This window comes from Borostomias antarcticus (genome assembly GCF_949987555.1).
Source record: "Borostomias antarcticus genome assembly, chromosome: 21".
NCBI lineage: Eukaryota > Metazoa > Chordata > Actinopteri > Stomiiformes > Stomiidae > Borostomias > Borostomias antarcticus.
This window is the reverse complement of record NC_140254.1, coordinates 1,561,975-1,585,994: the sequence shown is the minus strand read 5'-3', so window position 1 is coordinate 1,585,994 and position 24,020 is coordinate 1,561,975. Positions and strand designations below refer to the sequence as shown.

The 24,020-nt window shown below is 46.2% G+C and overlaps 2 protein-coding genes across 2 annotated transcripts; both read right to left on the bottom strand.

Annotated features, from left to right (window-relative positions):
- Positions 1 to 1,510: 1,510 nt before the first annotated feature.
- LOC311323095 (DNA-directed RNA polymerase III subunit RPC7-like) lies at positions 1,511 to 5,255 on the bottom strand. Its single transcript, XM_084455242.1, has 8 exons — positions 5,186 to 5,255; positions 4,438 to 4,567; positions 4,081 to 4,210; positions 3,852 to 3,920; positions 3,377 to 3,433; positions 2,799 to 2,860; positions 2,443 to 2,568; positions 1,511 to 2,035 (listed from the first exon to the last, which is right to left on the bottom strand). Exons 2-8 carry the CDS (start codon positions 4,558 to 4,560, stop codon positions 1,949 to 1,951), a joined length of 654 nt encoding a protein of 217 aa, XP_084311368.1. The 5' UTR covers positions 4,561 to 4,567; positions 5,186 to 5,255; the 3' UTR covers positions 1,511 to 1,948.
- Positions 5,256 to 9,994: 4,739 nt separating this feature from the next.
- gatad2b (GATA zinc finger domain containing 2B) lies at positions 9,995 to 17,929 on the bottom strand (the record flags this gene model as incomplete). Its single annotated transcript, XM_084455439.1, has 10 exons — positions 9,995 to 10,131; positions 10,280 to 10,487; positions 11,694 to 11,804; positions 12,888 to 13,090; positions 13,268 to 13,640; positions 13,782 to 13,952; positions 14,606 to 14,734; positions 16,524 to 16,655; positions 17,044 to 17,173; positions 17,562 to 17,929. The coding sequence occupies 10 exons, from the start codon at positions 17,927 to 17,929 to the stop codon at positions 9,995 to 9,997; spliced, it is 1,962 nt and encodes a 653-aa protein (XP_084311565.1).
- Positions 17,930 to 24,020: the final 6,091 nt, after the last annotated feature.

The window sequence follows — 24,020 nt, the reverse complement described above, 5'->3', positions numbered from 1 at the left end:
ATGGCTCAGGGCTGCACAGCTGTGCGGGTGCTGTGTTGGTCGCACCATTTTATAGATGCAAAACAAAATGTTTGAAGGTGAAACATATTTTCCTTGGGTTCTGGATTTTAATGCATGTGAAACTGATCCCCTGATAAACAAATGTATTTTGCAGTGGCTTGACCAAGTCCAACTTATAGAGCTCACACGTTCTAACTTGGGTCAAGCCTAATCGAGCACGTCTCCTACGTCACTTTATGATTGTATCATGTATAATTGTATATAATACAATTCTACATAATCTCTCTGAGGCTGTTCTTTATGCATAGCACCATAAAAGGTTGAGATGTACGACTATTGATACCACTTCGGAACTCTCCCAACCTGTCTTTGCAATGGGTGAAATGTAATCTACTGGCAAACCTGGTGAAACTCTCATTACTTTCGAAGAAAAACTTAGGCACATTGGCCTAAATAAAGTGCATCGCAAAGGAAGTAAACTTGATCTGCAACATTTGCTCAACTGGTTTGTGCAGATTTGAATGAATTGCTTACATGGACTAAACTGCTCTTCAATCATTATTGAGTGTTTAAAGCCACGCCCCACAGTAAAGTGTTGTACAACAGCCCGCGGCTAAGAAGTGAAGCTCTACATTTGAAGAACACGTCATCATACTGTGTATCTGGGCTGTTTGAGCTGACTGCCCTAAACAGGTGTGCGAGAGTGAGTGTATACATGCTCCTGTGAAGATCCTAAAAGAGGAGCTTGACCTCAAGGCTAAGGCAGAGCACCTCAACATAGCGTATCACTTCCCTTTAGCAACCGTACTGTATGTCAACATTTTTGCAACATGCCTGTTATAGAGAGAAGCTCCTAACTCAGTAGTGACCAGTACACAGTGTTACTGTGTTACTAGTTGAGGTATAAGGTAACCACGAAGGAATCATACAACTGTATGTGCATATATAAATGTTAATCTACATACATTACATTTAATAACACAGCATTGTCTCTAGGGCAGAGAAGCTAGCTAGTGCAGTGGACTCCCATCTGACATTGTGCATCACATGCAATACCTAAGCATAAAGTCCCAGTCATAGGAATAGCTTCACTGCTTGAAATCTTTCAATCTACAAACAGATCTTCATCCTGCATGGGAATGTACCCTGGGAGGGCTTCCATGCATAATGTACAGTGCTACTGTACACTGGCATGGCCAGGCTGTTCCTAGAAACTCAGTCACTATATACGAAGTTATGGGCAATAGCTTATAGTAATGTCACACATTCTCAAATGATTCCTTTGGGTGATGTCTGCATGGCCTTCCACTGTGTGCACTCATGCAACATATCTGCAGTATAGTTTGGGTATTATGTCATCTACTGGTTGGACAAGACGAACATCAGTTGTATTTTTAAATCTTCTTTATCCAGTATTTCTTTCAAACGCAGAATCAAAAGCCATTTGTTTCCCAACTGTGAACTCACATACATGGCATTATTAAAATACTCCACTTGTAAAACACAGGAGATATACACTGAAAACACATAGATGAAAATACACATCAGTTAAAACCATAAAATCAAGTATTAAAACAAAAGGCATATGACAGCCTCATAGTAAATTCCCACCTGACTAAAAATGTGATACCCTAACACACAATATGGGAATGTCTACTTTCAAGTGGCTATTCAAGGCAATTTTTTCTCTCTCGAGTGGTTACCATTAACGGGCGACCAAGGCTCATTAACCCTCAACATTCTCAAATGGTTTCGATAACCAGATAGCAGCATGTTGTTCTTCTTTCCATTCTCTAAATTAGACCTGTCTAGACTGACTAGCAGCATTGGCCTTCAATGTCTTTGTTCCCTTAGCCAACAATTCCAGGTTAAAAATGTTGTTGTGAATGAAAATGGAGCAGGTCCTCTCATCTTCTATTCAGTGTCATAAGGGTTTTCGGTGTTGCGTTTAGTATATGGCTTCGTCCACGTTGTCATCACTGTCCGCTCCAAACTCCTCTCCATTGTCAAAGTAAGACATGATGTAGTCGGTATCCTGGAAGGCAGATGAGAAGAGGCTGGTCATTAGCCACCCTTCCTACTGAACAAGGGACTCTCACAGACACCATCACCCCCAGTCATTCTATTTCATGGCTATGATTTTGTGTGTGTTTTTCTACTCCACTGCTACACCAATTATGTTGCTGGTATGATGTCATAGTTGTGATTTGTCTCTTGGCGAAACGGACGTGCTGCAGCAGCAGCTCAACAGTCCCTTTCAAGACGGCACCTGGCCTCGACCCAGGAACCCCTGAATTTCAAACCGCCACGGCCACCCTCTTGAAGCACTGCATTAGCTAACTAGCTACACCACAGGACGTAAAGCATTCATGTTATTTATTCATAATAGAACCGTTACAGCACAGAAGAGAGTGAAAATGACCAGCTGGCGGTTACTCTCACCTCTTCAAAATCTTCTTCATCAAACTCTTCTGCCTCGGCCTGCTCCTCCTCTTGATTTGCCTTCTTTTTCTCCTCATCCTCCTCCTCTTCCTCTGAGTTGGCAGTCTCTTCTTTCTTTTCAAGACTCTGAATGGATTGATTTTTATGACAAACATCAAGATTGTGAGTGTATAAGTATATGAGAAATGTCAGGATTTAATGTGGTCCCTGTTTACAATAAGCTTTTTCCCCCACATATACAGCATTGGCTATACACTGTGTCCTACAAACGGTGATTGTGTGTTGTGTTTGGTGATTGAGTATGCACATTGTGTTTTCTGTCCCTACAAAACCGAGTAGTTCTCTCTGCATCCTACCTCTAGCTTGGTGAGAATTTCTTCTTTGGCCACGACGGGTTTCTTGAGTTTAGGTGTAGGTCCTGGAGCAAAGGAAATAACCGATAATTATTTAGAAATATACCAACTTCACCACACTCCCCTACAGTAAAGGTACTCGACTGCACATATTCCAACCTGCCTATAACCAGAGTCAACGACTTCATCTGGGACACGTGATTTGTAAAAACCCGACTATTTTCTTAGCTTTTGTCTATTATGGGTAGATTATTTTTTTTACTGGCAGGCACTGTATATCAAGACCAATCTCTTTAGAACACCTGGGCTCCTCCTTCACTGACCTCTCCATCCTGTAATGGTTTCTCACTGTTACTTCAACTTCTACTACATGTACAGTACGAAGAAAAAAAGGTGTCCTCTTCCTTTCTCTAGCAGTGTGACTACTTAGGTCACTTATTCTTATAAAAGGCTTTACTGACAATGACTGGGATGCACAGTCAGTTCACCATGTAGACAAATGCACTTTGTAAGTCGCTTTGGAATGTCTCCTAATTGACTAAAATGTATGTAAAATGTAAATCTAAGATAAAACCACTCACTTTTTCTTTGGGGCTTCCTCACTTGAATGCGAAGCTCTTTGGGTAGTCTGCTCCAGTCTGAAACAGAAACACAACATAACACACTGTCAGACACACAAATTATGCATTTTATGCACCATATTATGACCATTCAAGCCCACAAGACCAAAGCAATTGGATTGTCACAGATTATCATCTGGCGCCCTCTGTTGGATATAATCCAACCCAAAGACGTTACAGTAGCTACCTATTATCTTCAACCAAAGGTAGAAGAGCAGAAAACCAATTTTCTCCTAAGGTGCACAACACAAATATTCATTATTTGGAAAAAAGCCTTAGTGCATCTTAAATTTGGTGCATCTCAGCATGTCGATAGGAGTACTAGGGATGAGCAAATTGGTGTGAACAAGTGTAAATTATTCTAGGAACTGTCCATGGCTATCCACGGTCTAACCCTGATCTTTCCACAACACTGCCCCAGCAAAGAATCTTTCACCTGGGTTCCATTCAATGGTGTTGTCTTTGGGCGCCCCGGTCTGGTATTTATCAGAGTAGCGGGCAACATCTAGAGAGAAAGTTAGGCATCATGTTTAAAAACAATCGTAGCAGTCAAATTAAAAAAATATCCCCATCTACTGTAAATCTTTCAGAGCACACATCCACTACACAGTTCATCAATATATAGCTTTCCTCAAAGTTTTTAACCCTTGACGTGTGGAAGCTACCTCTCTTGGAGGCGGTGCGTCTGATGTAGAAGGGTAGGTTCTTGGTGGCAGCCCTCAGCTCCTGCTTCAATGCCAGCATGTAGTCCACCTCCTCCCCTGTCTGCAGGGGTACTGGCTGGGCAGTCATGGGCTGAGAAGGCAGAAGGCAGAGAAGACACAGGAGAGCATTAGTACAGGCTCATACTGCCAACACTTGGCAACTACTACACCGAGAGTCAGTGCAAATCACTGTGACAGACACAGATCTCTAGTTACTCTTTTGACACATCTTTTCACTAAACAAATGGATACCAGTGTATTCATCCCGTCACTCATTGGGTAACTGAGAAGCGTGACAGTTCAGGTAATTCAACATACTGGAAACACGGGAGTAGGCTTGAAAGTGGTAGGGGGCAAGCTTTCTCCCCTTCCAATCCCCACATCTTCTAAGTTGAAGGTCAGCTGACTCCTCCCGCGACCTCTGCCACCTCGTCCAGCCATAACAACACTACAAAAGTAAATACAGACACCCACATCAACAACAATCGGTGGGAGTGAGGGTTGAGAGCATGGATGTATTAATAGGGTTGAGAGTATTACATTCTGCCATAGAGCTTCATTTCACTCACGCACGCGTATCAACTGTTCATGCACATCCAAGTGCTAAATATCTATCTAGCTGGATAGTGGCTAACGCTACCTGGATTAAACTAAAATTAACCATCTAACAATCGGATGTTCTGCTAGTTATGGAATGATGATCAAGCCTTTGCCATGCAAGCTAGCTAACGTTGCATCATTCTAGCATCACACACATTTAGCTACAAAACGTTACATAGTCCAGGCTTTGAGATTCGCTAACATTACACATTTAACGGGCAAGGTAGCTGCGCTCTTTTCACTTGATCACACCTCGTTTAGCTAGATAGTTAAATATTTCAAGTTTCCAAAAACTGCTTGGTTTGAGATGTTGCTGGCACAATGGCATGCACGCCTTTTCAGCAAACCAGATAGCTAGACTGGCTTAGGCTACGTATATGGTTGACTAACGCTACCAAATTCCTTCTAATCAGCAATCTGCTATTTTGCTAGTATAAAACTTGTAATTTACCACTATAATACGTACGTTTAATAGACTTGGAGCAAGCAACTTAGCAAACACGTGTCTGATTCATTCCTGCCGGATGTTTTCAATTGAGACCTCCACGTGTTTTCCGTCTGTACTGAGTGTTGTGGAAAACATAAGTTGAATGAAAGGTTCCGCTGCAGGAAAGTTCATGGGAAGCATGATTTTAACGCTTGGCTTGAGAAAAACTAATTCACAATCTGTCCAGAGTGTAGCTTTATTAAATATTAATGATAGCCTGTGTTCTTGCAAAATTGCCTCTCCCTGCTCTAGGCTAATGACAGACAAAGACTGGGTTACTAAACAGGCTGTTCCTAATTATTTTAAAGTCAAACAAAAGTCACACTCCATAATAAACCGTTCCATCCTTTATTAAACATAGCTTGCAAGAGATAAATATTACAAAGTTATTTCCTCCAAAATTAGCTTATTTTTTCAGTCAATGCATAATTGTTATTAATCAACTGGCAGTATTCAAACAGCATTTAGTATTTTTGTCTTTTCCTTCTTTTTTGAAGACAGTTAAATATCAAGATCATGTGCAAAAGGTCAGGATTGACATTTAAAATCAAAAACAAAACAAAAACGACTTCATTTAGTCTCTGATCATATTGATTTTAATCTTTTCCGCCCATCCCCAGATGTCCATTCAATTGATACAGTTTAAAGACTCCATGTCATTGTTTCACAAATTCAATTTACAATATCAACATTATAATGTTCAAACTGAGGAATTGCAGTCTATAAAAAACCGTCAACATATCAATTTAAAATTTAGAAAACGATTTGCAATTATTCCCACCCACCCCTTCAAAAACTTTCCCTGTATTTGCAACAATAGCTAATATGCCTAAAGGAAATGATAACAATAAAATAATGTACATAATACATTTGTATAGCCAGGAAATGTGATCAGTCCTCCAGGCCATGTTTGATACCCCACACATGTCCAAACAGCTTTGCTTTGTCCACCATTTTAGATACATGGAAATTCTACTCAGTTTAATGTCTGTCAGTATTGTCAAGGCCATTGAAACAGCAACCAACCAAAAACTATTCATATCCATCTCCTTAAGCGACTTACAGACTTTCCAATTGAAAACATGAGCGTTATAACCAAATTGACAACAAAACAACTTGGCAACATTGGTGCAAGGAAATGTACTTTTTGTACCCATCATCAGAGACATAGGTACTGGTAACCTAGTACCCCAGTTTGAACGGCACATGTTTCCAAGTGTGAAATCTGCAGATCTCCTAATAAGACAGATACTACTGCAAGTGGTTTTATCCATGCAAAGTCCTCACAGTTTGCATGTAGAGTAGATCAAACTCACCAGAACAATGATCACTTTTCCGGCAAACACTACTCACTAAAAATGGAGGGGGGGTATCAGGAAACATGTAATAACCATCCTTTATAAATCATTTATAAACCATTTGTAGAACTGTGTAAACACTTACGTTTAAAAATCAAATGACCAGTAATACATATAGAGCCACTGTATATGAAATCAAACCCAATCTAACACAAATATCCCCAGTTTCCTATTTCACTGATATAACAGTTAGGAAATGTCCCTCTTGGAGACAAGGCTTAGGTATGCATACTGACCATGAAATGATCATGTATAACTCGTTATAAACCATTCTGTAACAATTAATTATCTACAAATGGTTCATAAAGGCGTATAAAGGATTGTCATCATCATACAATGTTACCAAATATCCAGGATGAAAAATGCATCTAAAAGAAAGCAGAGAATAATAATCCCATACATTTTGCACATTAGTTACACAATAATACACAGTGATCACAAAACGAAATGACAAGCTTCACAATATTCATGGCTTTTTGTTTGCTTTTCTACACAATATACAACCATTTAAATTTCTTTTTTTTTCAATCCAAGGGAGGAAAAAAAGCTTATATACAATAAGTCATTATTACTTCTGACCTAGCAAATATTGTGTCATTTTTATTTCATAGTCAATACAATTTGTTTGATTATGTTCAATTTTTTAAAACTTCATTACAAATGAAACAAAATATTAACTTAATTTAGACGTCAGAAAATAATGACATTTGAAAATCCTAAAAAATTGACATTCGGAAAAAAATTAAAAATGTATATGGATGCATCTTTTACAGTACAGTCTGAAAGAGAGAGCAAGAGAGAGAAATAATCTTTAATATACAAGCCCATTTTTGTAGCAAAAGGACATCAAATTAACACACTAATAAACACAATCAAATCAAATATGTAGGTGAGGTGGTAAATATTTAACCCAATGTCAACAACTCAAATTATGAAAAATCTGGCTAATTGATTGTTAATTGTCTACTTGGAAAAAAATATCCATTTACATCTACATATTGCACCTGCAAATACAATCGTTAGTTTGAAAAAGACTTGGTGTGTTCAGTCTGTATAGCCTCCACAATGACTGGGAGAGGTGACTGGAGATTTCATAGGCCACTTCACGGGTGCACACCTTGGCACCTCATTAGCATCATTTTGCAATAAATTCAAAAGATTCTGCTTCATAGCCAGCCCAAATATAAACCTAGACCATGCCAGGAGCTAAAGGACAGTAAAGGTAGTTAATATGATAAATATGATGGGAATGATACAATCGCAGACCTACCCATTCCTGTTCAGTTCACATCTCCAAGGTAATGGGCAGACTTGATATTGTGCATGTTTAATTAAACTTTGACTTTAGTGCCCAGACTTTACATGTTGTTAGAAAAAAAAATCAAACCTCCAACCATGGATAGGTAGGAGGGGGCTACAGAAGGGTAGACATGAAGTGCCAATATTATTGCAATGTTGCCATGGATTATTCCATAGTCCTTTGGTTTTATATCTGTGCCTTTGCAATCACCAGAATTAAGATGTTTCCCAGATTCAAGTTATTGGATCAAGTTATTGAATAAAGATGAGCTGTGGGAAGAGATGAAAAAAAAACTCTAAAACAACTCAAAGAAAAAGTGAAATGTGTGAAGCTCAATCTGTCACAAACTCAAAACCCTGCAGAGTTTCAAGCCCTGTCTCTCAAACTGGAACCGCTCCCTTGACCTAATACTGCACACTGACTGAACACTGATGAAATATGACCTGTAGGGCTCTAAAAGCAATAGCAACATAGATATTGAAATGCTGCTGGTGAAATGCATGACCTTGGAGTAAAAGGGTTGTCATCAGTGACACAGTTCTTAAGTCACACTTTTGTCCAATTTCAAAAGGTGAACAGAGGGCAAAAAAGGAAAACATGAAAACAAAGTCACGGTTCAAATCATCATGCAGTAACTGTTGTCGTGTACATTCCAAAACAACTCACATTGATCTCTCTCCCAACTCTCTCTTGAACAACCATTTTCAATTGATACAAAGAAAAGTGCTCCTCGAGAGGCAATTCATGTGCATTGCCTAAACATGGTGATTGATCCATGTCTCTCCCATTATAGATATAATCAATATCCATCTAATTTCTTCTCAAGCTGGCCATTTTATACATAATCCATATAGACATTTTAATAGTTTTAATCTGTTTTTTTCGCTGTTTTTGATTATTATCGTCTCCTGGGCAAGGACCTCTCAGATACCCTGCCGATTCAACAGGAGACGCCGCAAAAAAAAACAAAAAAACTGCAACTGAGAAAACCCTACAACAACAAAGACGAAGAACAAAGGTACCAGTCTGTGGTAGAGCATGCCCCTTGCCACCTCCAGCTTGAGTCCTCATTTCTGCAAAAAAGAAACACACAGTACCAGCAGGATAGTTGGGTAGAAATGGTGGAAGTCTCTGCATACTCTGAAAGTGAAGGCATTGAGGGGCTGATGAGGGACAGCCTCCGTGGCCCTATTTTGGAGTCAGTGCTGAATAGTGAGATGGGACAACAGTAAGGGCAAAAATGGCCTTGCTCATCTTTGCGAGCCAAGGCCATGGCCTCACCAGTACCACAGCAGGTCCTCTTCAATGCCCAGACCAGTGGACTGTCCTGTGCTTTGTTCATTTATTTTTTTTCATCTGCTCCTTAGTGCTCACTTATACATCCCTGTGTAGACTTTGTCATCACATTGAAATCCATTAACACTGTCAAACGAAGTTAGCAAACAGAACCCTTCCTGATTTGGATCCAGCCTGGTTGTTGGTCCACTCCCCAGTTATTGGACCTGAGTCCAGTTCAATCCAGCTCTTTCTGATCCCTCTTTCATAGAGGTTTGTCCATCTCTTTACTGTGTAAAAGGTTTCACTAGAAACCAATCCATTATAGGAGTGGGTGACTTTCAAAGCCTGAAAAAAAAAACTTTATAAATGGAGTGAAGTAAGGGAGGAGGAGCTAAAGTAGAATAAATGAAATCAAAACAAACCTAAAGCAACCCTGCAATAGTATAACTCCTCCCACCAAAATATAAATACATGTAAAAGGAAGAACTGAGAATGGAAATACTCTACTTAGCATAACATAAGCTTAATAGGTAATAATAATAACGGAAGCAAAAAGTGTAGGTATGATAATAATCCAAATATAATAACAATACTTAGGAGCGCTAACAACGGAACGATAGTAGCAATAACCAATGAGCTTTATGAGAATTTTGCTATAGTAAGAAAGTTCGAGATGCACTGACAGTTTGGTGTCTTTTGTCTGGCTGATTGTGTCGTTCTCATGGGTTAGTTAGGTAGGCACACGGACAGGCACTGCATGCGATGAGGGAGGGTGATAGGGTGTTTTGTCGGGGGGGGGGGGGTTGGGTGGCCTTCTGGGGGCTGGGGGGGTAAAAGTGTTGGGGCGGGGGCTCATTTCTGTCCAGTAATGGACTGCGATATGGAGCGCGGTGGGATCATGTCCAGCAGGTACTCTCTCTGCCGGTCCGCTAAGCTGGAGCCCTTGTGGGCCCCGACCGATCCTGGGTTCAGGTAGGCTATATTCAACCCTGAGAGAAGAGAGGGAGACGGAGACAGAGAGAAGGAGAGAGATCCAGACTATTAAAAACAAACACACATTCCACACGCGACGCGTGTTCAACCAACTCCAGAGTGATTACATACAGCGCGCCCCGTCCCGTGCGTCTCCCGGCTCACCGGGGATGTTGTAGATCTGCCGCCGGCCGTCGTGCTGCTGGGCCCGGCTACCCCCGCCGCCTCCTCCCCCGCCACCGCCACAGCGCTTCGCCGACATGCCCAGCAGGCCGCTGGCCACCGACAGCTGCGAGGCCTGGGCGAAGTTAGAGAGGACGCCGCGCGCCGAGCTGGAGAGACCTCTCTGGAGTGAGGCCTGCGGCTGGGGAGCCTGGGAGGAGATATCAGTCATCCAATAGGACTCCTAATAAGTCATAGGATTCCTGTAAGTCTTTGTTCATGAAGATGTATCCAAAATGCAAAAAAATAAATGTACATGGATATTCCCACAGTGAAAATCATTTTGCCGTGTACGAATTATTTGCTGACAACTAACTAATGTTTCGAGGTCCCAGAGTGAATTAATTAGTACTGGACCAGAGGGCTCTTTTTTTTTACCACACGGTGACATACAGTACACGCAAACACACGGCACACACGATACACCCGCCCCCCAACCCCTCCCCCACCCTCACACACACACACACACACACACACACACACACACACACACACACACACACACACACACAATCTTCAGGGGTCGCCAGTGGAATTTGTCCTCTGAATTTTTCCCATCCAAGCTGTCCTCCTCTATGGGAAGTGGGAGCAGTGGGCAGCCTCCTATGTGGCGCCCTGGTACCAAGTCCAAGTGCTCAGTCCAAGCCCGGGACACGGACAGGACTGAAGAGCATTTGTTCTTCTGCATGTTTTTCGTATTGGACTATTGGGAGAAAAGCCTAGCAAACACGGGGAGAACATGCAAACTCTGCATAGAAAGGCCCGGGACCTTCTTGCTGTGAGGCGACAGTGCGAGGTACTGCGCCACTGTGCCGATTGTGAGCAATTTGGGGTTCAGCGTCTTGCTCAAGGACACTTCGACACACTGCAGGGAGCTGGGATCGAACCGGGGACCTTCCGATCCCCAGACGGCCGCTCTACCTCCCGAGCTACGTGCCCCCAGAGCGAACATTGCTCTGAGCCACTAAACAAGGAAGTGCTCCCCTATGGTAATAAAATGTGTAATATAAATGGTAAATGGACTGCACTTACGTAGTGCCTTTCTACCGGGCAAAGCGCTTTACAATGGCCTCTCATTCACCCATTCACACACATATTCACACACCAATGGCGGCAAGCTGTCATGCAAGGCGCTAGCCTGCTCATTGGGAGCGATTTGGGGTTCAGCGTCTTGCTCAAGGACACTTCGACTTCGTGGACAGGAGGGGAGTCAGGAATCGTACCGCCGACCCTGCGGTCATTGGACGGCCCCGCTCTACCTCCTGAGCCACGCGCCGCCCCTACGCACCCCATCCCAGGGCCATGACGGGGCCTACGGAGCCCAGGCCGGCTCCTGTCTCGGGTAGCTGTACCGTACCTGACGCAAGGCGTGGTGTCGGATCATGGTGTCGGCCTTGCTGACGCTGGGCACCGTCTGGGGCGTGCTGGGGGACAGGGCGGCCTGCTGCTGCAGCCGCTGCTCGATCTCCTGGGAGAGGGAGGCAGAGAGGGAGAGAGAGGGGAGGGTGAAAAAACGGACGGGTCGAGCCGAAGGAGAGTTCAAAGCCGGGGTAGCAGCAGAACACGAGAGACGGCGCGAGCGAACGGCACGGATGTGGGCCGGCCGTCTTGGCGCCGTCAATTTGTGAACGACCACAAATGTGAGGGGGAAAGCCCAACTTGGAGTGAAGCGCCCGTTCCTCTATGGTCGCCAGGCTTCTTTTGTGGTATAATAACTGTCACCTCAGAGCTCTGACCCTAACGAGCCTCGAGAATCCAAAAGTCCCGGGAGGGACAATCGCTTATATACTCAGGCGCAAACGAGAGAGAGACAAAGAGAAATGTGGACATGGTCCGGGCTGCACGTTGGTGATTGGAGAGGGGCTGAGGTCGCCGGGTTCTACAGGTCAGCTGGGGTTAACAGAGCAGAATGAGGTCACAGCCTTTTGACAGCTGTCAAAAGAGATCAACCGGGGTTGGACACGTCATCAGTATGCATGCATACTGTACTGTACTGTACGCATACTGTACTGTACATGCTGCCCATCATAAATCCTGTCATGTACATGATATTTATAATCTTCTCTTTGTAGTGGTACCACCTAGGGTGGATATATGAGGCTGTGCATACCACTATGCAGAAAATACAGAACAGAACATATGGTACACACTATGTACAGTACTGGTACAATGCATGTTCTATGTACTGTTAAAACTAACCCACATGCAAACACATTTAAATATAGAAAAAGGGGGTCAACTAAGAAGCAAAGTCAGCGTTTGATTATCAATATGACAAAGTATGAATAATTTTTTGTGTGTGGAGCAATGCTTATGCGTTTCAACAGTGTGTCTTCCTCAGAGCTTGCAACAACACTGAAACTTTTAATAGTAGTACTTTTTGTTGGGGATTGCTGACCACCTCACCCCTTCAAATGACCTCAGCTCGAGACCAGCACCCCAACCTACCAAATCTAGCAGGCCTAGCGCCAGCAGTCTATCTCAAACTATGACAAAGTATTGTAATACTTTTAAGGCACCCTGTAAGTTTATAAAAGGTGAGTCAGCGGACCTGCTCCTGTTGCAGGGCCTTGACAAACGCATTCTTCAGCCTATTGGTGTGCTCGGCCTTCAGGGCTTTCTTCTGATTGGACGTCATACACTGCTCGCAGAGGATGCGCCCGCCCTTCTCTTGCTTCCAGTGGGGGGTGAAGTCGGTCCTGCACTGGGCGCAGAAGAAGGGCTCCATACGCGACAGCGCCCCCCGCAGTTTACCTGAGGCAAGACGGGGGTGATTATTGACCATGTTTAATTTTGATTAGTTCATATTCACATAAAACTGATCAAAGTTGAACAGGTAAAAGATCACAGTGTGGTGCTGGTATTGTGTATGCAAAAATTAATTTTAAAAAATGATCTTCAAAGGTCACTCCCCCCCTCCTGGTCACTCACCCTGGCTGTCGATGACGCTCTGCACCACCTCCTCCAGCCCCACCATGTAGATGAACTCACTGTTGGCCGCCGAGGGCAGGAAGTGCAGCAGTGGCGCCGGCGGCTTGGGGGGCGGGATCTCCAGCAGCGTCTTCTCCAGCTGCTTGCGCAGCGCCAGCTTGGCGGCCGCCTGGCTACTGGCCTGGTCCGCCATGGAGCTGACTCCGCCCGTGCTGGACATGGTGGAGGGGCTGACGGCGCCCACGCCCCCGCCGGACCCCAGGCCCACGCCGCCCGCCACGCCCCCGGCCGCCGCCGCCGCCTGCATGTGGGCCAGGTTCATGTAGATGGCAGAAGTGCCTGAACGCTGGGAGGCTGCCACCTGCTGGCTGGCCTGTAGCACATCGACAAGAGGGTGACACGAGGACGAGAGGTAAGCTGAGGTGAGCGGTGAAGGATTTTTCGGAACATTGTGAGGCGAGGACTAGGCGTGTTCAAATAAGCAGTTGAAATGGCGAAGGCGTGGCCCTGGTACCTGCTGGTAGCTGACGGCGTTGCCCATGCTGCCCAAGCTTGTGCGACCCATGCCAGGCTTGGAGGGCATCCTCTGGCTCTGTAGCTGTGACGGGTTGGGGGCGATGACCCTCTGTGACATCATCATAGGGGGCAGGGAGGCGTTAGCCCCTGACCTGATGACCGTGTGACCCTGCGGCGGCAGGGTGGGAGGAACGGAAAGAGAGAAAGGTCAACATGGATGGGGGGAGGAGAGGAACGTGGGTTGTGGATCAAACATGAAAAAGGAAAAGTGAATTATATTTGATAAGTCATAGTGGTGGTGCTGGAAATCATAATTGATTAGTCATTATTCACTAGTGGTAGAGATGCTATCAAAATCAAGATAAGCAGACAGGCACATTGTGTACAGCAATATTGTCTTTATGAATGTGCACATGATGTACCATTTGTGAACACTAGATGGCAGTAGCTACTTGTTCGACTTCATCGGGGAAGTGACACAGTTTAGTTTGAGTATTCGAGACAAAGAATGCATACAGCTTACAAAATAAGCTGATCTGGCCAGCTAATGTCTTCATACAATGTCAGCCATGTGAATCTTATTCACCTCTTCCAGACCAGAACCACACGGTTTCCAATAACCAAAACACACATGAACACGCACACACGTGCGCGCACACACACACACACACACACACACACACACACGCGCACACACACACACAAACACACACACACAAACACACACACACGGATAAAGCCGCAGTATGAACCCTCACACACACACACACACACACACACACACACACACACACACACACACACACACACACACACACACACCTGTGCAGTGCGCAGGTTCTGGGGCTCCGGGGTGTGTAGGCCGGGGCGTACGGGCAGTTTGCCCATCCCCTGAGAGCTGTGGATGGGGGACGGCTGCACAGAAGAGGGGGTGTTCTGGACCACCGCCACCTGGACGAGAGACAGACAGGGACATGTGAGTGGGACAATCCTGAATTCAGATACAAAGATGTCTGCTTGGACTACCACTACACCCAATGAGCTGTTGCTACTGTGTACACACGGCCACTGTGGCTCAGGAGGTAGAGCGGGTCGTCCAATGGTCGCAGAGTCGGCGGTTCGAACCCCAGCTCCTCCTCCTGTCCACATGTCGAAGTGTCCTTGGGCAAGACACTGAATTGCTCCCAATGAGCAGGTTGGCACCTTGCATGGCAGCTGCCGCCATTGGTGTGTGAATGGGTGAATGAGAGGCCATTGTAAAGCGCTTTGGATAAAAGCGCTATATAAGTGCAGTCCATTGACCCTTTTGCCATTACCATTTACTGCATGTGGCCACGTCGGTCCACCCATCTAGTACTGGGTAGGACCCTCTTCTGTCTCCAGAACAGCCTGAGTTCTTCATCGCATGGATTCAACAAGGTACCATTCTGCACACCGCTGTTGTAAACAGCTGTTATTGGAGCATCTGTGGCCTTTCTGTTTTTCTGTGTTCACACCGGGCGCGGCGAGAAAATTTGCGCCGCCCAGTTCGCCCAATCTCGCTGCGGGATCAATGGGTCGCCGCGCGAATCCGATGCAGAAAGTTAAAAAAATTGAACTTTTGCGAATGTTGCCGCGCGGCGGCCAGGATGTGAACACAGGGTGTGAACACAGCATTAGCTTGAACGAGTCTGGCCATTCTCCTCTGACCTCTCTCATTAACAAGGTGTTAATGCTCACAGAACTACCGCTCACTGGGTGTGTTTTAGTTATTGCACCATGTTCTGTGAACTCTATAGACTGCAGTGTACTGGAGGGTCAGCTGTTTCTGAGATGCTAGAACCACCACATCTGGCACCAACAATCGTACTCTGGTAAAAGTCACTTAGATCTCGTGTCTTGCCCATTGTAATGTTTGGTCGAGCAATAACTACAGTAGACCTCTTCTCCATGTCTATATATTGAGTTGCAGCCGCATGATTGACTGTTTTGGAGGAGCAGGCTATTTGCGTCAACGAGCCAAGTGTACCTAATAAAGTAGCCACTGAGTGTGTGAAGGGTGTGTACTTTGACAGATGTTCATGAAATCCCATCCCAAGTTGAAATGTGATACAAATGATGATCGTAAAGGTGCTACGCAGTGATAACATCATGTCCAGTTGCTGAATGAGAAGTAAGGTGGCACAGAAGGTCACATAACCGATATGGACTCACAGGTCTTGGCTATGTTTGCTCCTGCTCTGTGACATTGAGATGTTTAGTCTGGCTGGATAATCTGACTGCTATTGCAGTAACAGACCCCTCTATTGTAGGTCGTAACCATGACGCTCACTGTTGAGGAAGCTCAAAGGTATCACAGAGATACTAGTTTGAATCAGATGTGATAGGTCGCAGCTGAATGTACAGTAATAATGTGCTAATCTGTAAAGGGTTGCCCCTGTAACAATTCTAATAGCAGTAACAGGTGTAATAGCAGTAGCAGATACAATGGCAACAGCAGTCACAATGCCGGTAGCAGTTAATAGCAGTAGCTAAGCGCATTGTGTTGCCTGTGTGTATGAAACGCGCTAATACAAATAAGGTTTGATTTGATTTGATTAGTGGTAGTAGTAATAGCAGTAGCATTTATAATAACGGAAGCAGTTACAATAACAGTAGCAGTTATAATAACAGCAGCCGTTAGAGTAACAGTAGCAGTTGTAATAGTGGTAGTAGTAATAACAGTAGTAGTAGAGCTAGTGTGGGTGGGTGCTACGCTGACCTTCTGTACAACGTTTTCTTTCTGGATCTGGCTCTGCCGAAGCTTCTTCAGGAGCACCAGCCGAGCCTCCTCCAGACGCAGCTCCTCCTTCAGAGCCTTGATCATCTGCTGTCGCTCCTCGCCAGTCTTCCCCTGGAGAACGCAAGACACACACACACAAATGAGACACATCCCTACAGCTCTTGCACAGAGCAATGAGATTAAAAATAAGTTAAAGTTAAAGTTTCAGCAGCAAGGTATCATAAATCATCATTGTCCCTCTCAAAGACAAGTGGATTTCGAATGAATGTATGATCATCGTTTCGTATGAATGCCATTTTTGTTCCTTTTGGTGCCGCTCATCCAATTTTAAGATCCTCTTTTTCACAACACAATAAATGAAACCCCAATTCCAAATGCTATGAAATTAACAGATTCTTCCACGATCTTGTCATCGGTATAGAGAGTGTGCAGGGTTTCTGTTGCTCCCAAAGTAGATTAGATGCCGCTCTCCACAGATGGGTGAGAAAGGCTCTCATACCTTGAACATCTCCAGGTTGGCCTGGTGCAGCCTCTCGTCAGGGCGCGGCGTGCTCCTCGGACTGGACGCCTCGTTGTCCGACAGGATGATCACGTCGGGGGACGGCGTGCGTTGCTCGCGGTCCACGTCGCTGGGGGAGGAGATCGGCGATTAGTGACATCGACAGCCGGGAAGGTTCGTGTACCGTCGTTTTATGTGGCACACCTAAAGTTTGTGGGTGTATCACACGCACATACACAAACTAAAACCTGCGCATGAACATCTGAACGTCTAATCAGCATGCCGCTTCTCCTCATCTAATTCACTTCTGATCACAGGCCTTGGCTTGCAGAGATGAGCGAAGACATTTTTGCCCTCACTATTGTCCCACCTCTCGCTACTCAGCACTGACTCCGAAATGGGGCCACGGAAGCTGTACCTCATTATTCAGTTATTCACTTTGGCAGTTATTCACTCATGACATCTTAACGGGTACGAGGCGCGAGGTGTTGGTGCGAGATGCGTCATCTCCTCCTCACCATCTCCTGGAGCTCATGTCCACTGGCTCATCCAGCATGTTCTCCTTGCCGTTCTTGCTGGGCCCGCCGTGGCCCCCGAGCCTCAAGCTCCCGTTCATCTTCTCCTCGTAGGCCGAGACGGAGCCCATCACCAGCCCCGCGTGGCTGACTCCGGGGTTTTTACCGTCGCCGTGGCCCCCCCCCGCCGCCGCCCCCTCCATGGTGGCCAGGTCCTTGCGCTTGAGCAGCGCCAGCATCTTGAGGCGCTCCATGGCCTCGTGGCCCTCCATCTTGAGACGCTTGGCAAGGGCCTCCTCGCGCTCGTCGGACGTCTCCAGGCCCCGCTTCAGCAGGTTGAGTCGCAGCGCCTCCTCAGACATCCGCTCCATCCTGGAACAGACGGAGGGAGGGAGGGAGGGAGGGAGGGGGGGAGAGAGAGGAAAGCACCAGGTGAGCTAGGGATTAACCGTGTACAGCCATTGCGTAACTCAAAATGCGACGATATTGTTATACGATACATGCGAAGCCTGTGGGGTTTTGTCAAGAATGTCAGTCCATTTTAAATGAAGTGACAGTGTGAAGGTGTGAACATGCATGTGTGTGTGTGTGTGTGTGTGTGTGTGTGTGTGTGAGAGAGAGAGAGAGAGATAGAGAGAGAGTATGAGTGTGTGTGCGTGCGTGTGTGTGTGTGTGTGTGGGAGTGCAAGAGCATGCGTGCACAAGTGTCATCAGGGCTGCTTCCTCACCACCTACTAACTAGGCTGCGTATTCCTCTGCTATTCATGTATTTATTCTGGATCTAGACCGCCTACCGCCTGGGATAAGCAATCAGGCGACTCCCTGACAGAGAGGCCGGCCAATTAATTAATTACAACATAATTATGTCTTGATAACAGTAATATTCGCTGCTTGACTATGCTTAACATTCACTGCTTGAGCTCAATATGGGTATAGCAAGAAAACATGGGAAAACTAACAGCTTACGAAGCCACAGTTGGTGTAAACACTGTAAGACGACACGTACACACCAATCACCCATGAGAGAGAAATGGAGCACTTATGAACCGACATCACCTTAATTATTTCACAATCACTATGCACTGACCCGTGAAGACGTACCAAAGATGACTAAATAAACATTGTCAGAGGGTAAGTAGGGTACATTCATGAAAGTGGGTTAAACACTGAGTCAACTAAGAATGCCACGTTCAAGTGCATCGTGATGTTAAAGACATGTATTTGAGAAGGAAGGCTGCATGAATATTTGGTGCATTCCTGTGTGCATGCGTAGTTATGTCGTTTACACCACCAAGGAAGACTTTGTTCGGATAGCAACCAATGACCTCTTCCAAACACTTCAGCTTCGTCATGTGACTGGTTAGAATAAGTAGGCTGACTGAACATTGGACCAATCAAATGCCTTTGGCAGGAAGGCCAGCTTAATGGGGGGAAAATGACAAAGCAAAAAGCCACTGGTAACAACACAGTAATAGGCCATACTCTGGAGTAGGGGAGGATTATGTGGAGCTTCGTTGTCTTTACGATACTGGCTGAAGGATCTGTGAGCCGGTCGCTATAGACCTTTCACAAAGCAGTCAGACCTGGCAGACCAGACAAGGCCAAGGTCTCACACGAACCACACGATCATACAAACAGCATGCGTGTTTGTGTACGTGGAGAACATACAAGTGTGAGGTCGTACGTGTTCAAATGCCCGAGAGTTCAATTGTGCGCGCACGTGAAAGTCGGCGGGGTTTTGACATGTGTCACGTACAAGCGATCTAAACGGTCATGTGTGTGTGCCTGCTAGTCGCTCTGAGTTATGTATGCTTCGACGGCTGCTCACACGGCCTGGGGCTGTGATGGGGGGGTTGACCACATACACTCTCTCTCTCTCCCCCTCTCCCTCTCCCTCACACACACACACACAATAGATATGGACAGTCTTGGCTTTTGTCTGCCCAGGCGACTCTCTATCAGCTGGATACATTTGTATTCCAGTCAGTGCGGATGGCCAGCCCCAGATTAAGTGCATTACTATCAGGTGTGGCACTGCACAATTTCTGCATCGGTTAGCCGGCTGGAGAGCGTGACTCGCTGCACACGGAGCGTTTTCTCCCTCCTTCAGGTGGAAAGAAAGAGGAGCTATACGAACAGAGCGCGGTTCACAAAGAGGTCTCAGCCGTCTGGCAGACAAAACAATCTATAACAGTTAAAAGATGAAACGGACCTATACACCAAACAACAGCTCGACAGACGCAACAAACCAAAACCGTCCTAAAATACTAACACACTAGGTTCCAAACACAGGCACGACAGACCAAATCCAAAACAATATCTTGTTGGATGCTGCTGGACAGACCTCTGGCCGCGTTATTGGAAGCCAGGCCGACATTCTGTGATTTCAGGCCATTTTACAAAGACATGTTTCCGCCGCAGTACTATCTATGCAGATTCCTACTGTAGATACACCAGTGTCTGACGAGGAACCTTCCCAATTAAGATGGTATCTGGATTCATATTCAGACAATGTGCAGGGCCAGCCAAGCTCATTCTCACTTAGCGGATGACAGATGAGGCCCACAGTGATGCATATGTGAGCGCACTGCACCAACATTCCAACAGAGTGGGAGCACCCTGGGTAGAGAAGATGCCCGTGTGTGTGTGTGTGTGTGTGTAGTCACACATCTCACTTTAAGTATCCGTGTAAACAAGGTCTGCGGCTAAAAACGGATTAACTCCAGCCAAGGCGAGCGGTGAGATAAGGCGGTCGCTGTATGGATTTTGGTCGAACTAACCTGTTAAAACAGATACGCTCCCTTGTTAAATATCAGGTAGGTGAATGTGCTGGAACAACTGTGTATCCTCTCTGATATTCTGACCTTATTTCCCCCGAGGAGGACCGGAGACTGGCCTATGCTAGACTGGAAGCACCCCCGTGTTCTGTCAGTTTGAGTGATGGAGTCTGTTGCGCACCTGACTGCACAAAGATGGTGCCGTTGCTTTTGATGAGGTGTTGTGTTAAGAACACAGCCTCCTGACAAGGAGGGCCTCTGACCAAACGTCAACGGCAAACCGCCCAACAGAGCGGCGACTGTGTTTTCGCCACATGGCCCAGTCCTCACGACACATTCCGATGATCTCATTTCCTGCCAGAATTCTATTTCACACCGCTTTAGTACCTATGCAGACACACCAAGCAATGGAAGATTTACCCAATAGTACAAAACATCAGGATCTTTGGAAACTTAGCATAACCTAATTTGTCCCGGTGATTAATGTTGTTGATAGGATTCTTCAGAGTGTTGGTCTACTGAATGTTTATGGTTCTGTGGTCTTATCTTACAAAACTGGAAGCTGGATTTGCTGCAAATAATCATCACACCAGGTTTAGCCAATACCCACACACTGACCTAGCAAAGCTGAGATGAAAGTCTTGACTTCTGAGACGTAAGAGGTGTGCTTCAATCGGCTATTCCACACATTCGAACAGTGGAACTGATGCACTGGGAGACTATCCAATTAGGTCCCTTGTGTTTAGAAAACTCAATAAAATAAAAAAAAACTCAAGTATCAACTCAGGTCTGACCACTAATTCAATAACATTTAACTGCGTAAAAAGGATCTGAATCCCATTGGTGAACCACTGGGGGGAAAAGGCCACTACACACCATCATTAAAACATATTTGGCAACTATCCAGTGAATAGCAGTGTAGAGATCAAACTCCCCAAAGGCATCTTTGAAAATGTTTTCCAAAATAATGAAAGACACTTTTAAATTATCACAGTTCAACTCTCCACACCAACACTTACTCTCACTCATTGGGATTACTAGTGGTGGATTCCCTCCTGATGGAATACATACCATAAATATGCAAATAACTGCCTGGAACTGACCTTTGAACGACTGCGTCAGCGACGATGAAGCTCACCTGAACCATGTTTGACAACCTCCACCTAATTAGACCTGGAGGACTAGAAACATGCAGAAATGCCATGTTGTGGGAACGTCCTCGATTGGAATTCAAATAGAGATTTAATTGGGCGCCCTTATCTCTTAATCACTTTCCTATTAGCGGATTATTCCTAGTGTCGTCGTTTCTATCTTTCTCCCTCATCTCAAGCATTATCTTACCCTAGCTGGCGCTAGTTTTAATCTCTTCAAGCCTGTCATTTTTGTTCCATCTCAATATTATCATCCTGAGATCTCAAGCAGTGTGTTTAAAACGAAAGAATATTCATTATGAGATTATATCCCCGCCTCAGTAGAGGGATTGACAGCGATCGCAGGTGAGAATGCGTAAACGCCGCCATGCTTGAATTCATCTTTGATGCAGTGGAGCGGCATAGGAGGATCGCCTCCATTTCATGAAAAAAGAGACACCCTTGCAACCTCCATGCCAAGCCTCCCACCTCTAATGAGAGACAGAAAAAGGAGAGCACAAGCACGCGCATAACCAACAATGGCACTGGCCGGCCAATCAGAGTTGGCGCTGTGGTGCGCGTCAGTCGCTGCGTCCCGCCCCCCCCCCGTTGGTCCCGCATCCGCCTTTACATAATATAATGACTGTTTCAGTCAGCTGCTACACAAACCAGACTCTTTCTCCTCAACCGCTCTCCTCCCTACGCTACACCCCCCACCGCCCCCACCCCCTCCCATCTCCTCCCTCGTCCCCCGCCTGCGCAGCCACCCCTGCTCCCCCCCCCCTGCTCCCCCCCCCTCAACTCCACAACCCTCCTTTCACAGAAACCTGCACACGCGCACTCCATGACAGGCTCGCGGCTTCGGGCACCGTGCCAGCCAGCGCAGCAGTAGCTAGGGGAGGCGACGAAGGAAGAGAGGGATGGAGAGAGTGGGGAGACCGAGAAAGAGAGACAGAGAGATAGACAAAGGGAGAAAGAAGGAGAGGAAGAGAGAGAAAGAGAAACAGAGAAAGAGAGAGAGAAATAGAGGCGAGGGGGGAGAATCTGAGACAAGAATACCATCATATTCCTTCTCCTCAAGTCACCCCCCACCCCCCCCCCCCCTCCCCCCACGACTCCCCTCTGCTGGGCAGAGTTCCTCACCTCAAGCCGCCATTGATACTGAGAGACGCCACAGCAGTGCGCGTACGCACGCACGCACGCTTCAAATCGTTCTGAGTAGAACAGTCGGATCCAAGGGGCAGCGAGGGACAGAGGGACAGAGAGGGGGGGGGAGGGGGGGGGGGGGCCTCTGACAAAAATCCAGCACTTAGGGATTTAACAGGCCAAACATAAGGCGCTCTTTTGTAACCACCCCCCCACCCCCCACCACCACCACCCCCACCCCCCTCCTCCGGCATTCTACTACAGCTGTACAACACCACAAAGAGGTGCATAAGCGACCCCTCCCACCTCCTGTAACCCTCCCCCCATTCCCAAAAAAGTATGCCTCTTTTTTTTTCTCTCCCCTGGTTGTAAAAATAAACACACTTACTTTCTGGGGGCCCCCTTGAAGGTACTGACAGCTGAGGGCTTCATTTTTTCATTTATGCATTTATATTGGGTTAGCCTATCAAAAATGTGTGTGTGTGTGCGTGCGTGAGTATTTTGTGTGTGTGTGTGTGTATATGTGTGTGTGTGTGTGTGCGCGCGTGTTGGGAGTGAGGAGGAAGAGGGAGACGGGGAGAGGGAGATCGAGAGAGCAGGAAAAAAAGACGACAGCGCTCTCCTGACACGCTACCCTGTCATAATGCCAACCCTTAATTCCCCCCACAGCCCATCCCCCCAACCACACGCCATTTTCTTTATGCGCACACCACTGCTGCCTGTCGATCACATCAGAGCACACGCAAAAATGTCCTCCTGTTTTTTGCCCCCCCCCCCCTCGCTGCCCAGCCCCCACCCACCGTCCGAAAACCAAAACTCTCCAACCCCAGATTCTTAACGTAAAAGCATTCAGAACATCAGTGTTCTCCCTACATTGACATAACAGGCTTGGGTGGTTTTCTTAAAAAAGGCCAAATGCCAGAAGATGGGCTGTATATAAGAACAATAATAAGGCCGTTTGGTGGAATCCGCAGCTCATTTCACGCATGATCTGCATCATGACAATTCATTTGGCTGATGCAACACCCCCCCCCACCCCACCCCGCACCTCTCGGCCCAACACTGGCGCCACCGACGCCGCGTTTCACCGGAGACCCGGATTTCTGAGAGCGCCGCAGACGTTTCGACAATACAAGTCTGCCTCTCCTCAATTCACCTTCACACGAGACCACGAGAGCACCCTGTGTTTCATTTCACATTTTTTCACTATTCAATTTGTCTGAAGATGCGCTGCGTATCCGGCCAGCCCAGCCCCCCTCGGCTCCATCCCGCTGTCCTCCTGGCCAAACCCCCAAATCTCTGGCTCTACCGATCCGGCTCCTCTGATCACCAACTGGCTCTATTGGCTCGATTAATCCTTTCCTCCTCGCCGCAGCTGGTGTCAAGCTAATGTTGTGGGCACAAAATGG

Coding starts and splice junctions, on each gene's coding strand:
- LOC311323095 (XM_084455242.1), bottom strand. CDS start 4,560: ATGGCTGGACGAGGTGGCAGAGGTCGCGGGAGGAGTCAGCTGACCTTC. Junction 3,434..3,851: donor CACCATTGAATGGAACCCAG/GTGAAAGATTCT, acceptor TTTCTGTTTCAG/ACTGGAGCAGACTACCCAAA. Junction 2,036..2,442: donor ATGAAGAAGATTTTGAAGAG/GTGAGAGTAACC, acceptor TCTGCCTTCCAG/GATACCGACTACATCATGTC.